The 14,218-nt window shown below is 42.9% G+C and overlaps 2 protein-coding genes across 3 annotated transcripts in view; one reads left to right on the top strand and one right to left on the bottom strand.

Annotated features, from left to right (window-relative positions):
- Positions 1–14,218, bottom strand: part of LOC136444388 (ankyrin repeat domain-containing protein 13C-like) — a 57,387-nt gene that overhangs the window by 25,251 nt on the left and 17,918 nt on the right. For both annotated transcript variants that reach the window (XM_066441917.1, XM_066441916.1), the window contains exon 7: positions 120–264. In XM_066441917.1, the coding sequence (XP_066298014.1) occupies positions 120–264 (145 nt within the window). The remainder of the gene's footprint in view (positions 1–119; positions 265–14,218) is intronic.
- LOC136444386 (leucine-rich repeat and death domain-containing protein 1-like) lies at positions 1,088–7,881 on the top strand. Its single transcript, XM_066441914.1, has 2 exons — positions 1,088–1,303; positions 4,144–7,881. Exon 2 carries the CDS (start codon positions 4,178–4,180, stop codon positions 7,439–7,441), a length of 3,264 nt encoding a protein of 1,087 aa, XP_066298011.1. The 5' UTR covers positions 1,088–1,303; positions 4,144–4,177; the 3' UTR covers positions 7,442–7,881.

Genomic DNA, 14,218 nt, shown 5'->3' on the forward strand with positions numbered 1-14,218 from the left:
AGTTTTTAACAGTTTGTGTCATTCAAATTGGTCTATTGCTTCCATTCAAAGATCTGTTACATTACAAGATGCACAGTTAACCTAATTTCTTTTCCCCAAGTTAAACTGAGGATTCTCACCTCGCATCGTATTCTCTGGAACACCTTGAGTTCGTTGTCGAGGACGACCAAGGAGACGTTGGGTCTGAGATGGCCGTTGAAGATGAAACTCAAGTCTCCTCGCTGCCACCTCATGTCTGAGAAATCCACCAGGGTCGTGTCCATTCTACAGGGAAACATAAGATGAAACTTGATACACCATATTCTACAATCAATCAATCAATAACCTTTACTGTAACTGGAAATGCCCTGTCAGCCTTAGACGCTCTTCCCAGAGGTCCAGTTTGAGGGGGAGATATATAATAAAAAGATTATAACAAAAATAAACATAATATTATTAGAATAATACATAAAAATATCCATCTATATCTTTTGTAGTTATCAGCATCTTTCCCAATCGAAGGTTTTCATAAGATTGACCAAGTTTAAGTTGGCTTAATATTTAATTTTGTACTTTTTCTCCTGAAAAAGAAACTACATTATAAATGATGATGATAACTTGATTTCTTATTATGGGACAACTCAAAAAGCAGGCAAACCTCTGCGCTTGGAGCCTAGATCCAAAGGATAATTCAATTATCATAGAAGAACTGGCACATTTTGTTTTTGCTAAGGATGTTCCAACATCTAAAAATCCATCTAATTCTTATGAGTCCAGTTCAAACATCAACAACCAAACTTTAAGGTATAGAGGTACTATTTGGAAACATCTAACTGAAGAAGAGCTAGAAAACACAGTGACTGCAAAACAGTACAGTCCCCTTCCCTCTGCTAGGGGTGGGAGAGACTAATTTCTAGCGTTTGACTAGTCATTAGCGTGAAATTTAGTTTCTGCATTAACACATTGTGTGTTTGAGCTGTACACAGGTGACTGTTGATTAATGAGCACAGGTGGACAGGCAAGCAAAAACAGTATATTCCCTTCCCACTGGAAGGAGAATATAAATATACTATCAGAGCCTTCCCCAGACTAGACTCCAGCCCTGTGCAATGACCACAGCCACCCTTCTCCCCCCAGGGCTGTTCTCACTCCAGTTTGTTCAGAAACCAGACGCCTTCCACATGTGTGTGGGTCTGCAGGGGTCACCCCAGTCTGGAGGTGCTGCAGAAACCCCCAGAGGTCTGCCTACTGCTGAAGTCTAGCATTATACTGTGAGGAGGACTGAGAACTCAACTCTACAGGTTTCTCACTCATGCACAACAAGGTAGGAACAACAGTCTTCGACCTGACCTCTTGGGACATTCTTAAACTCCATGCAACTTTTTCAGTTTTCGTGTTGAGAGCCATTATAGGTACATGTATGGGTCTTACTCAGATGCAGTGCCCTCCCCCCATGGGCTGTGTCAAATTATTCCAATTTGGCAATTGGTTGATATTTGTGTTTCTAATTACTATTGATAATCAGTTCCAACATATCACAGCACAGGTCCTTATCATGGTTGAGTTACTTCTTTGTCCATCTCATTGAGTGGTATCTGTCTATTTCAGTAATATCTTTGTCTTGGCCTTTCGTTACCTCTTGGGTTTTTATCAAAATCAGTGCCCTCACAATGAGATCTATCAATCTATTTTCTTTGGCTGAATTGGCTTGTGTTTCGTATCTGATGACTGAGCATAATTACTGTTGATAGTCTAAAAAAACTTCTAGCTCTTCATCAGGATATAGCAAAGATAGAAAACTTTGTCTTGACCTCTTATAACTTCTTAAATGCCAACTTCTTTACTTAAGACTTAGTTTTGCGAGTGTTAGGGCTATCACAGTAGCTTTGGTATTACTCAGAATCAGTGCCCTCCCACCATGAGCTCTATCAATCTATTTTCTTTGGCAATTGGTTTGTGTTTCTTTATCTGATGAGGCTAATTACTGTGGATAATTAATTAGTTCTTGAGCAGGGGGGAATAATTTGGCTTCAGAATCTTGCAGGAATCCCTAACCCTTCAGCATGATATAGCAAATAATGGCATCTTTGTTTTGAACCTCTCATAGTGATAACTAACTTACACATGAATTTCTTTGTTGTTTTTCGTCTGTGTTTAACTTTAAGGTCTATTAGCAGTGCCCTCACCCCATGAGCTGTATCTGAGCATTCCCTTTGGCACTTGGTTTGTGTTTCTTCTCTGAAAAGCCTAATTACTGTTGATAATTAATTAGTTCCAACATGAATCTCTGGGGAAGCTAGAGACCGTTGAAGAAATCATTAACTCTTCAGGATGAAACAAAGAAAAGAAAGTTTAAAAGTAAGAGTGTACGGCTTAGTTTTTTATTTGACCCCCTGGAACTTGAACTGTTGAAGTAAAACACAGACTTCTTGAGTAGTTCAGCACCAGATCTATCGTCAGCTTCGGGTCATTTCTCAGAAGCTAGCTGTGCCCTCCCCACGACCCAACAATCTGGATCGGATTATTTTCTTTGGTAATTGGGTAACAAGAGAGACTGTTGTCAGATAAGCCTTCCTATACATGTATACTGATGATGATTAATTACTTAGAAAGGCTTTAGGTCTAGGAATAATGTTTAGAAACCTAATATAGACAATCCCTTGCTTTGAATTTGGAATTCAGAATTTTCAGCTTCATAGAAAAAAACAAAATTGTGTTCAGAAATATCATGACAATACCAATTTGAAAGTGAATATTAAATATCGACATTAAGCAGATCTTGTTTCTATACAGTTAACTGGTTTTGACAGCTGAAAAAGCCGGTGTTGCAAGTTGCCAACTTTTCGCCTGTCTCAGTGTCTGTGGTTTTTTGGCAGGACTTCACCCAGATGAGATCACTCACTTAGTGACCTGACAAAGGTTCATGGTTATCAAGTTTGCTTTGGCTTGTGTAAAGGGATGAAACCTCTTCTTCCTACTCTAATCCTGTATGGTGATGATCAAAGCTTCATAGGCTTTAGAAGAGGTCATTGTTATAAATCTAACCCTTCCTGCTACTTATATATACCTCTGTAACCAATAGAGAATGGGGTGCCAAACGGCTACTTCAGTGTGCTGGAGCTAAAGCTGTTACTGCATGAGTAGTGGACACAGGACATATGTGCACATGTACATGGCGCCTCCTGGCCAAAGTTGTTAGGGGTTACGGTTACCATGTTGCAAACTTGATGCCTGCGGATGATTTGATTGATGAAACTGGATCTGCATGAGGGGTCCCGACCTTTACGGTGAATACCCCCAAGAAGAACCCCAACGTCTTTCGCTGAAATTAAGGATGGCAATTAAGCAAAATTTGGTCGCCTGCCTTATACCAATAAGGTGAATAAGACGGCTTTCCCTGTGAATTACGGGAGATCGAAATAGGCTGCTTATTACGCCTTACGGAAAAGAGCATGCATAGCCTCATAAAACATGGGGTGCTTTGTTCCGCATTGACTGAGCTTATGTCAAAGTTCCCTTTGCTATTTTTCCTTATACATGCACTGGTTATAGTGGGAAGGCTTTTAATTATGATTTTTGATTCCAAATGATCAACTGTAGATATCCCATGCAGTTTGCTATTTTACATTACATGAATATTGCCCTCATGAACTCTTCCTTCTCATGACCTGGTACTGGGTTGAACCCTAAAAGTAGGTCATGTGAGATCACACCGTCAGACTGATGTCAACAAAAACACTCAGGACCTGAACAAGTAGGGACTGTCCACTATATACACACTCAAGGGATCCTGAACAAGTAGGGGCTGTTCCCTAAACACACACCCAGGGACCCTGAACAACTAAGTTACTAACTCTACATTAGAACCACTTGGCCAATGTGACCACTCTTTTTCAGTCACTTTCATAATTTTCCCTTCAATAAAGGCATTAAGAATCTTGTTTGTAGTGACCACCTGTCAAAATAAATGGACCAGATTTTATTCGTCTTGTAAGTGGTCTTTTTGGGCAGTTTTGAATGACATTGTAATGTATGTATAAACTACATAGTTATTCTTCGTATGACCACTTAGAGAAAATAAGAACTGACTCAAGATACCTTTCCAAGCTATTCCATGTAGTATTTGCTATACATTTTTTACAATGTATTTTTCTCTTTCCACAGGCAAACAGTAAGTTGGAGACCAGAAACAACAGCAATGGCAACATCCAGTAGAGCATGCCACATATTATTGACCAGCACCTGGACATTGTTCATACTCATAATTCTGTCAACTGACAATGCTGCATCTCAACAGACAACATCCAACTTAACCAGTTATGAGGAGACTCTACTGGAGGTTGAGCCCGTGTACTGCCCCATTGCCTGTCAGTGCGAGTGGCTCTACGACTCCGGCGTGTACGTGGACTGCCGCGGTTACGACATCCTATTCCTCCCCGACGAGTATCCGGAGAGAACTCTGTGGCTGTCCCTCTCCCAGTACATCCTCACCAACGGCCTGCAGCCCAACAGTTTCACCCAGACGCCGTACCTACGCTCACTCTCCCTCCGACACAACAACCTGATCCACATCTACCCCGACGCCCTGGCCGCCATACACGAGCTAAACGAGCTCGATCTGAGTCACAACGAACTGAACGACTTGCGAGGCATCTTCAAGTGGGTGCCTGGTCTCAAGACGTTGGACCTTTCCCACAATAACTTTAACACCCTTGACGAGTTCTTAAAGGATGTCCTCGAGTTGCGACGTTTGTACGTACATCATAACGAGCTCCTACAGCTGGGCACCCTTAACCACCTGCGTTACCTCAGTGTCGTCATCATGGCACACAACAACCTCACCACAATAGAAGGCACGATGGAGAACTGTACCAGACTTCGCTCCATCGACATCAGCCACAACAAGCTGACGAGAATCGACGGGACGCTCGAGGACATGACGCTCCTCCAGGAGCTGAGGGTGAGCTACAACCAGCTCTCCACGCTGGAGAACGTCTTCAGTAAGAAGCACAACGGCACCTGGGGCATCAAGACGGTCATGGCCGATCACAACCGCATCACTTCTGTAGAGGGCATCTTCACCAACATGCGTAACCTCGTCACGTTAGACTTGAAGCACAACAACATCACGACGGTGGAGTACAACTTCCACCACAACAACAAGCTGGAGCAGCTGTACCTCAGCCACAACCAGATCCAGGTCATCCACAACGTGTTCTACAACCTGCCTCGGCTGGAGGTGCTGGACCTGCAGAGTAACGACATCACCAACATCGACGGCGCCTTCAGTAACAACCGCGCCATCCGGGAGCTCAGTCTGAGCCACAACAAGATCAATGCACTGTATGGCGACTTCGACTCCATGAAACAGCTGGCGTTTCTGGATCTGAGGTACAACAAGATCGACCACGTCCGTAACTCCTTCATAACAGGCCAGCTGCCCATCCGGTGGCTGAAACTTGGACACAACAACATCTCTGTCCTTCACGCTGTGTTTAACGACATGCCAAACCTTATAGAGCTGGACCTGAGTCACAACAACATCCACACTGTTCGCTACTGTTTCCACGAGCTACGGAGTCTCCAGGTTCTAGATCTTAGCAGCAACAAGTTGGACTACATTGACGGTCTGTTCCACCACCTTCCCTCTCTTGAATATCTACATCTTGAGCACAACCTGATTTACTCCCTTGGCTCAGCCTTCCACAACTTGCAGAGACTGAAATCTTTGAACTTGGCCAACAACACCATCAACAGCCTGGGAAGTGGGTTCAGTAGAAACGTCAACCTTACAAATCTTGACCTTCAGAGCAACAAGCTCACCTCCGTAGGGAACTCTCTTAAGAAGCTGTCAAAACTCAAGTGGCTGTTTCTTAGCCACAACGAACTTGACCACCTTAAAGACGGTCTTGAAGACCTGACGGACCTCCAGGTCCTTGACCTCAGCAACAACAGCTTGTACTGGATCTACGAGGCCTTTAAGAACCTTGGCAATCTCAAGAAGCTAGACCTGAGTCACAACCACCTCTCCAACATCGCCACAGCCTTCTCGGTCCTGGACAATCTCGAGGAGCTGCATCTTCACCACAACAGGATCCAGTCCCTTGACAAGGCGATACGGAAGATGAAGAAGCTGAGGTGGGTGAACATGAACTACAACAACATCTCAAGCATCAAGGGTGAGTTTAAAAACCTGGTTTACCTCACCGGGATGTACATCAGCCACAACAACATCCAGTCTGTGCGGCACGGGCTTGACGGACTGGTGAGTCTACAAACCGTCGACCTCAGCTTTAACACGATCACCAACCTCGACGACGCCTATTCCGATCTTCACTTCCTAGACGAGCTCTACCTGAACAACAACGAAATTACGACCATCGGGAAGGCGTTCCGTAACCTTCGGAATGTGAGGTGGCTGCACATGCACTACAACAACCTCACCTACCTGGGAAAGGAGCTGCTGGGACTGAAGGCGGTTGAGCTGGTAAATGTCAGCTGTAACCAGATAAGCGACTTCAAGATCGACTTCAGCCAGATGACGCACCTGGAGATTCTGGACTTGAGCCACAACCGACTGGGGAACATTACGAAAGAAATCAAGGCGCCAAACCTTGTCAGTTTGTTCCTCCGTAACAACAACATTGGGTTCATCGAGCACACGTTTGCCGCCATGCCCTTCATGCGAGTCCTGGATCTGGCCTATAACGACATCAACGACATCACTTACATGTTCTATGACTCTCCGAATCTAAACGCGTTGGACCTGAGCCACAACCGAATCCGTTACACCAAGATGGCGTTCATAAACAATCCATTCTTGGGGGAGGTCTACCTCAACCACAACCAGATCACCAGCATCGAGAAGACTTTTGCGCATCAGACCTACCTGGGGCTAGTCGATCTCAGCCACAATAAACTGACGTCGGTCCACGACCAGTGGTGGCTGCCCATCTACGTGACGCACCTACGGCTTGGCCACAATCCGTGGCACTGTAACTGTCCGACGCTGCAGTTTATCATCGTGCTCGACCGGCGCTCCGACAAGAGTCAGGTCAACGTGACGTGCGAGAGCCCCGCGGGCCTCCGGGGGAAGTTCATCTGGGATTCGGGTATCCAGGGACCCCCCAAGATGCAGATGAACAGAACGCACGTCGTGGTGAAGAAGGGACGAGACGCAACGCTCTACTGCGAGACCCGCGGATGCCCCACGCCGAAGATCTCCTGGGTACTCGCCAACAACAAGACAGTCACGCCGACAAAAGTCCAACCCGGCTACACGGTGGAAGAGTTTGGGTCTGTGAGTGTTCTGACCATTGAGGAAGTGGATGAGAATGACATTGGGAAGATAAAGTGCGTGTCCACCAATGTGCAGGGGAGCAATACACGTGTTGCCAAGCTGTGTCTGAAGAAAGAGGATGCTTACATGTTCTTTGAGAGAATAATATGTGAAGTAACTTAAAGAGGGCACACATTGTAAGTAAAAAACACTAAGACAGAAAAATCCTCACGCAATACAGCCTGTATGTTTTCCTTATCCCGCTTGTCATATTTGTAAAATACAGGACTGACAAACAGTTTGACAAGTTTTAGCCTCCTCTGTGATCACTGTATCATTCTATGTTTGTGGAATCCTCCACACATTTTAGAAACCTTACCTAGTAATTTCTTAACTCTATTGCTTTAAGTTTGATTTGAGTTTAACTTTTGTTGGGAAAATTCCAACAAACACCAAATAGAATTAGTATGGCCTGAGATTAGTATTGTAACTACAGGTAGAAAATGACTTGTAAGATATCTTGTTTTTGTTTCCAAGTGTATTTATTAGACTATGGTGCTAAATGTATAGATAAGAAACGACTCATAAGTAAAAAAAGATTCTTTGTAACTTGTTGATATACAGGTAAGTGTCATCCTTTGAGCATATATATAATGATATCAACAAACACGTATCTCACGAGTTTGGGTGTCAATTTTTGTTTCTGTTCAATGGTCTTAATTATAATACTGAATAAGCTCCTACTCAGTCTTAGCTTGCCTGTATTGCTATAAATATAGTCAACAGTTTTTCTGCCACCTCTACCGAGATGAACATGCAATGAACTTTAATTTGGTATAACAATTAATCATGTTTCCATCTATTAATTGCAGGCATTGAGACAATTCTGAATCATATATTGTATACAGTTGATGTAGCTTTGATAAAGTCATGCATACAAGTAGAGACCGCAGACTTAAAAGTCTATTCCTGGCCAGTTTTACCTTCCAGCATAAAAGTTGCTCTGTGCCCAGTAACTTTGCCAGTAATTGAAAGCAGCTAGCAGACTTGAGCTCACCAGTGTCCTTCAGACATGACAAACAATGGTTCATCCCTAGTTGAGACCATCATTAGTGGTTGGTCCCTCCCGGTTGACCTGGGGTCAGGTTTGAGCCACATGTGAGATTTCCTCCTGCGGCCCTGGCGAACACACAGGGTCTCCCAACACTCACTTCTAGCACATGACAGAGAAAGCCGGCTTGGCACAAACCTCTCCCTCAAACCCTGGACAAGGATCAGGGCACCCATCTGGCAAAGCTTACCTCGCCGGCTATCCGTGAGTATATCTTAGATCTCTGTACCTTCTTGAAAATTAACTTGTAGGGTCAATATTCAAACAGACACACACATATAAACAGGAAAACAGACAAAAGCCGGCCAGAAGCTCTAAGCGTTAACCTGTTCCATATGGTGCCTTGACATTTGTGTTACACAACAGGAAAGGAGTGCAAAGGTGAAAAGGTCTGGTAGAAATTTCAAGGTACAAGATGAAGATGAGCATATCTGGGTCTGTAGGTCTTGCACTTTGTCGGTGTCACGTTGAAAGCAATGATTCTAGCCGATGTTGATAGCCCTCTGAGTTGGAGGTCTCTCAAAAGTTACCAAACAAACCCTGCCTGTAGACAGACAGGAGACTACATGTAGCTAGGTCACGAGTCTCGCTCTAGATCTGTGGTGTTGAAGCTTAGCCTGGATGCCAGACTGTTTTCAGGGCCATTAGGGCCAACATAAGGCCAGCATGCTCCTTAGGAAATTTTACCACCACCCCCACCCTGATAGGAAAGGCTCTATAAACTCAAGAGAACTGATCAGGACTGTGGTAATAAAATTTCCTAGGGGGCACGTTGGCCCTAGAGCCTAGGAGCTGGCTTGTGTACAGCCCTGGAAACAGTCTGGTATCCAGGCTAGTTGAAGTTTGGTGAGTTTGATCTGACCAGTCACATAACCAACCGGCAAGATGCAAATGGTATAACACGTGAGGTCTCATAGTAGCTGAAAGTTGGCAAGTACTTAATAGCTTTAAAGAGCTGATAGGATTTGGCCATGAGTCGGACCATGACACATTCGGGTAATCCTGACTCTTTTGTCAGGCTTGACGGGTCTTACCATCATGTTGCCAAACAGACGGTAAGCCAACAGGTCTTGTGATGACAGCAGACTGGGGGAATGTATACAGACATGATGTCATCTCCCTAAAAGCTACAAGCTGTGTTCTGCATGTCCTCTTGTAGGTGTTAAGGAGCTTTTATACCTTGAATCTAGTCTCAAAATGATACTTATACCTTCGATGAGAGAAATCTTAGACCAACTTAAGTAATAAAATTTATTTTTCAAATTAAAAAAAAAAACTTTGATTATAGCATGCTAGCAACTCAGCATGTTACTAGTACTTCATTTGTTGTTTTGACAACAAAAAATGTTGAAACATGGAGAAATCTTGATGTATAGATGATTCATACCTTTGTTGAAAATTTGTGTCAAACTTTTTTCCAGTTTCCCACATATATTTTTCAAAGGACTTAAGCCACATGCAGGTGATGTAAATAGATTTAAACTTTGCTCTAGAAATTGTACATATTTTTCCCATCAGTCATTGCATGGTAACCATTCAAATTTAAAAGGTAGGACAACAGAATTAACTTTGCATGGTCAATTGCACTCAAATTAACAGCTCTTAAAATCAGTTTAGTCTACCCACAGCCAACATGGAAATACCAGACTGAACTGTCGGGCAAAGATTTGAACTACAGTACTGTATAATTAACACACAAGTGGGAAAAATAAAGTTTAAATGACCCCAGTCTGACTCCTATCTGACTCCGGATCCTATTAAAGTGGCTAGGCCTGCTTTAGAACTTGAATGGGATAAAGGTAGGAGTTCAACATCTTTGCAACATTGGCCCAAGTTCAGATCTACTAGTAGAGGCTTTCCTCCCACCAGTACTATTTGCAAATAAATTATGAACCCCCTGACATGCACACAGCACGAAAACTGTTCAAGCTCTAAATGACAGGTTGGCCAACGTTTATAGCAAGTCACCTATAGCAAGCCCAATCAAATATGATAACCTAGCAGTGGTAGAAATACTTTTTTTCAGTGTTCTGCAATATTGCAGAATGTCAAAAAAATTTTCTGCAATTTGAAAATATTTTCTGCAAATACACATGACACCTTCTCAACTTGATAATGCCTATATATACTTATATTCACATCATATCTAGCTTTGCAACATTGCTGTTATTTTTTATTCTCACTCTATCTTTAATTTTTACTAGCAAAATTTGAAACAGGAATAACATACATGTGCTGAAAAAAATATTCAAATGAATAGCGAAAATTGCAACAGCAAAAGCGTATCTATTCAATATTAATTTTAATAAGTTTTTATTGCAAATTCATGCTAAATGATTAATCAAATCAAATATCTGTTTATAATTTAAGTGTGTATTAAAATTTTGAAAAATTCAACAACCTGCCTGAAAAGGGGGAAAAGAGCATTATATCCCTGCAAGGAATACATGCTCTGATGCGTAATGTTAGATCGCACGACCCGTGGTAACAAAAATCACAGCCACGGCCCACAGAAAAAAATTACGAGATTTGAAAAAATCGAGAAAATACTGAAAAATTCAAAATAAGGAAACCTCACGCAAACCTTGCCCTCTGCGTAATCTTATTTTTTATAGATTTGAAAAATTGCTATCGGTTTTAAAAATCGGACTCCGAGTTCGAACAATCGGCCCTCAAAACGGCCCGAGGATGTTATTGTTTTTCACGTGGGCGCCCCCCTCCCCACTGTCTCGGCACAGGAGGAAATGTCCCGCCTTCTCCACGCAAGGCGGTGCTCTAGATCTATTTGAGTAGTTCTCAACTTCATCGCTGCCATCTGGGCTTTGAAGGACCACGGGCTAATGTAGCAGCCACCGTTTCGTTCCTTCTGTCATCGCGCCCATGCAACGGTTCAGACTCTGTAGAAATCGCATGCTTGCGACATAATAGAAACATCCGGGAATTGTATTCCCGACTTTTGCCGACCTCGAGATCGTGACCGCGGAGATTAGCGAGGGTTGACGGAAATGCACGAATTTGACATTTTCTCACATGATTCGTCTCCGAAGTTATCACGGAAAGGGTCGAAACCCCCCGGAAAAACTGACCTCAAGTAGCACCAGCAGGTAGTCGGAACGCACCGAAACAACGCCATCTTGCGCGGCGGCGTGGGTTTCAGTTTATATCTACAGCGCCGCTAGTTTGCTTACTAGTAAGTCTATATAAATTATAATCTCCTGAATTGTGAGCCATTGAACTGAGTCTGATTTATTTTTTCTTATGCAAAATTGCAGATTGTTTAATTTTTCTTCTGCAATCTTGAAAATCTTTATGCATTTTGCAGATTGCAGACAGGTATTTCGAACGCTGCCTAGGGTAGATGTAGTAGATTTTTAGGGGGAAAATAATTATGTGCGCCCCTCGGCCTGCGTGCCGATTTGAGCTTATCAATATCATGAATAAACAAAGGTTCAAACAAACAAACTTGACCTCCTGGCGATCAACAAATACGGCCCAAACTCGTCAACCATATGTGACAGGGTCTTTACAATGATTTCTAGGGACCAACTCACCCCAGAGGCAGCCCTGACTCACAGACACAACAACCCTGATGGTTAGAACATGTGCGGAAAAGGAAATACCACAGCTCTACTCAACCCTGGGCAGTCTAACCTTGATAAGACTTGGCTTTCCTTACAAGGAAAGGAAAGTGATATCGAACCAGTTTAGCTCAAGTGAACTCAATGAACAGATGAGCTAATCTTCCACTGGTCGTGACAGAGGAGACAGACACAATGTACAGTATTTACAGATTCATTGTACATTTTCGACAAGCACAATGAACAGTGGACCATGGCTTAACGTCCCGTCCTAAGGACTGCAATCTTTAACGGTAGCGTGCATGTCGGGTGAGCGACACAGCCGGGATCGAACCCGGGGCTTCTAGTTCCAGAGGCAAGATCGCTAACCACTGGACTACGCACGCTACCACAGCGGTAGGTTGTGTGACTTTGATTTGATGGACAACATTCCTGCCTACAAGCTCCAACTGGAATGTTACCATGATAAAAACACAACTCAGAGATATACAAATCACCCATCGTCCTCACAATAAGGTCAAGACATGTAATCTTATCTTAGGCCTCAGTTCCAAGCTCCTGGGTATCAACTTCATGAAATAGATACAGACGAAGCCACTTAATTGCACCTCGGATAAACGCACCTTCCATTTAATTGCACCGAATCCCCAAATCCCAAACCGGTTCGGCGGTTCCCATTCACTGCATTGTTAGTGACTCCGCATATCTGAACCGCGCATGGTCACCAATGCCGGATAACTGCACCAATTTTTATCAAAAATCCTCGAGTTAACTGAAAAGGTCCACTAAAATCGGCAAACGCGGTACAAATGAGCCGAGACCTGCTGGTGTAAAGGCGCAATACCGCCAATATGTTTTAAACTGTTTTGAGTAACAAAAGAAGGCAGTCTCCATTGACAGTTATGTTGATAGGAATCGTATGGGAGGTCCCGGGTGGGTCACCCGTAATCAGTAACCAAGGTTTAGTTTCAATTCCTAGCTTCATGGCAGTACTAGTACATGATTTACGTAAATCGACAACTGCACTCTACGTAATGTAACACAGAAACTGTTATCCCATGAGTGGCATGACGATGTTTCAGAATGCCTCCCCTGTAACATTACGTGTGTTGTAATGCGGTAGACCGCATGGAAAAATGAAAGAATGCAAAATCAAAACAGTTTGTAGTCATTTCTTTATTTTTCAGCAAAGGGTCAATAAATAAAGTTAATAACTGAATAATTTTGTCTGGTGGTGCGGTCCAGCTGGGCATTTCGCATAATTGCACCAGCCGGATAATTGCACCAAAAACGCTGACAAATGGGTGGTGCAGTTAAGCGGATTCTACTGTATCTTTATTTGCAACTTCAGGGCAGAAGGCTGCAATGCAATTGCAAGTATTATAAAAAGAGACATAACATTCATTAATTCATTTAAATCATTCATTCATTCATTTAACGTGGAAAGACTTTCCTTTTGTTGCACCACATTCTTTCTGTTCCATACTTGTGTCATCATTTTCTTCATTAAAGAAAAATTAGGAAAATTTTGAAAGGACTTTTTTGTGTTATTCTCCTATACTTCAGTATCAATTATTTTCGTTACTCCAGCTTGACATTCAGAGTTACAGGGGGGGTTACCCATAAAATGGAGTTAGTGTTGTTGAACAGGGGTCCCTTGTTTTCCGCTGACCTTGGTTTTACTCCTGCTGATCACCAGTAAACTCCTGAAGGACACGTAAACCAGAACAAGGCCAAACACAACAGGAGGGGAAGGAAAGAAGTTTATTTTGGCTGTTAAAATCAAAGTCTGGTGCTTGGAAAAACACAGCAAACTTTTTTAAAAGTGCTTCAGAAGATTGCCACCTTACCAAGGTATCTATAATTTATATAGTATTTCAGAGATTATATTTGAAAGCTCCTTTTGTTCCACTACAGCAATACAATGTCAGAGTCCATTGACCTAGAATAAAAGGTTTAATCCTCAAAGCGATGACCAACTAGCCTGGATTCCAGACCCACTGAGCTAGACAATAACCCCTTTGGCCTAAGGAAGCTTGTGCCCGCTATCAGTGTTGGCACCCATTCTCAAATACTACTAAGTTAGATAATTAGAGATTGGGTGCCAACTCTAGTAGTGGGCATGTGGCTTCCTTAGGCCAAAGGGTTTTTGTCTAGCGCAGTGAGTCTGGCATCCAGGCTAATAATCAGTACTGTTGTTAAAAATGCAAGCCATGCTGTAGCAGCAAAATGCACTATCAGCAATCTAAAAGCATTACCTAATTTTTAGAT

The sequence above is a fragment of the Branchiostoma lanceolatum genome, chromosome 11 (assembly GCF_035083965.1).
Source record: "Branchiostoma lanceolatum isolate klBraLanc5 chromosome 11, klBraLanc5.hap2, whole genome shotgun sequence".
NCBI classification, from domain to species: domain Eukaryota; kingdom Metazoa; phylum Chordata; class Leptocardii; order Amphioxiformes; family Branchiostomatidae; genus Branchiostoma; species Branchiostoma lanceolatum.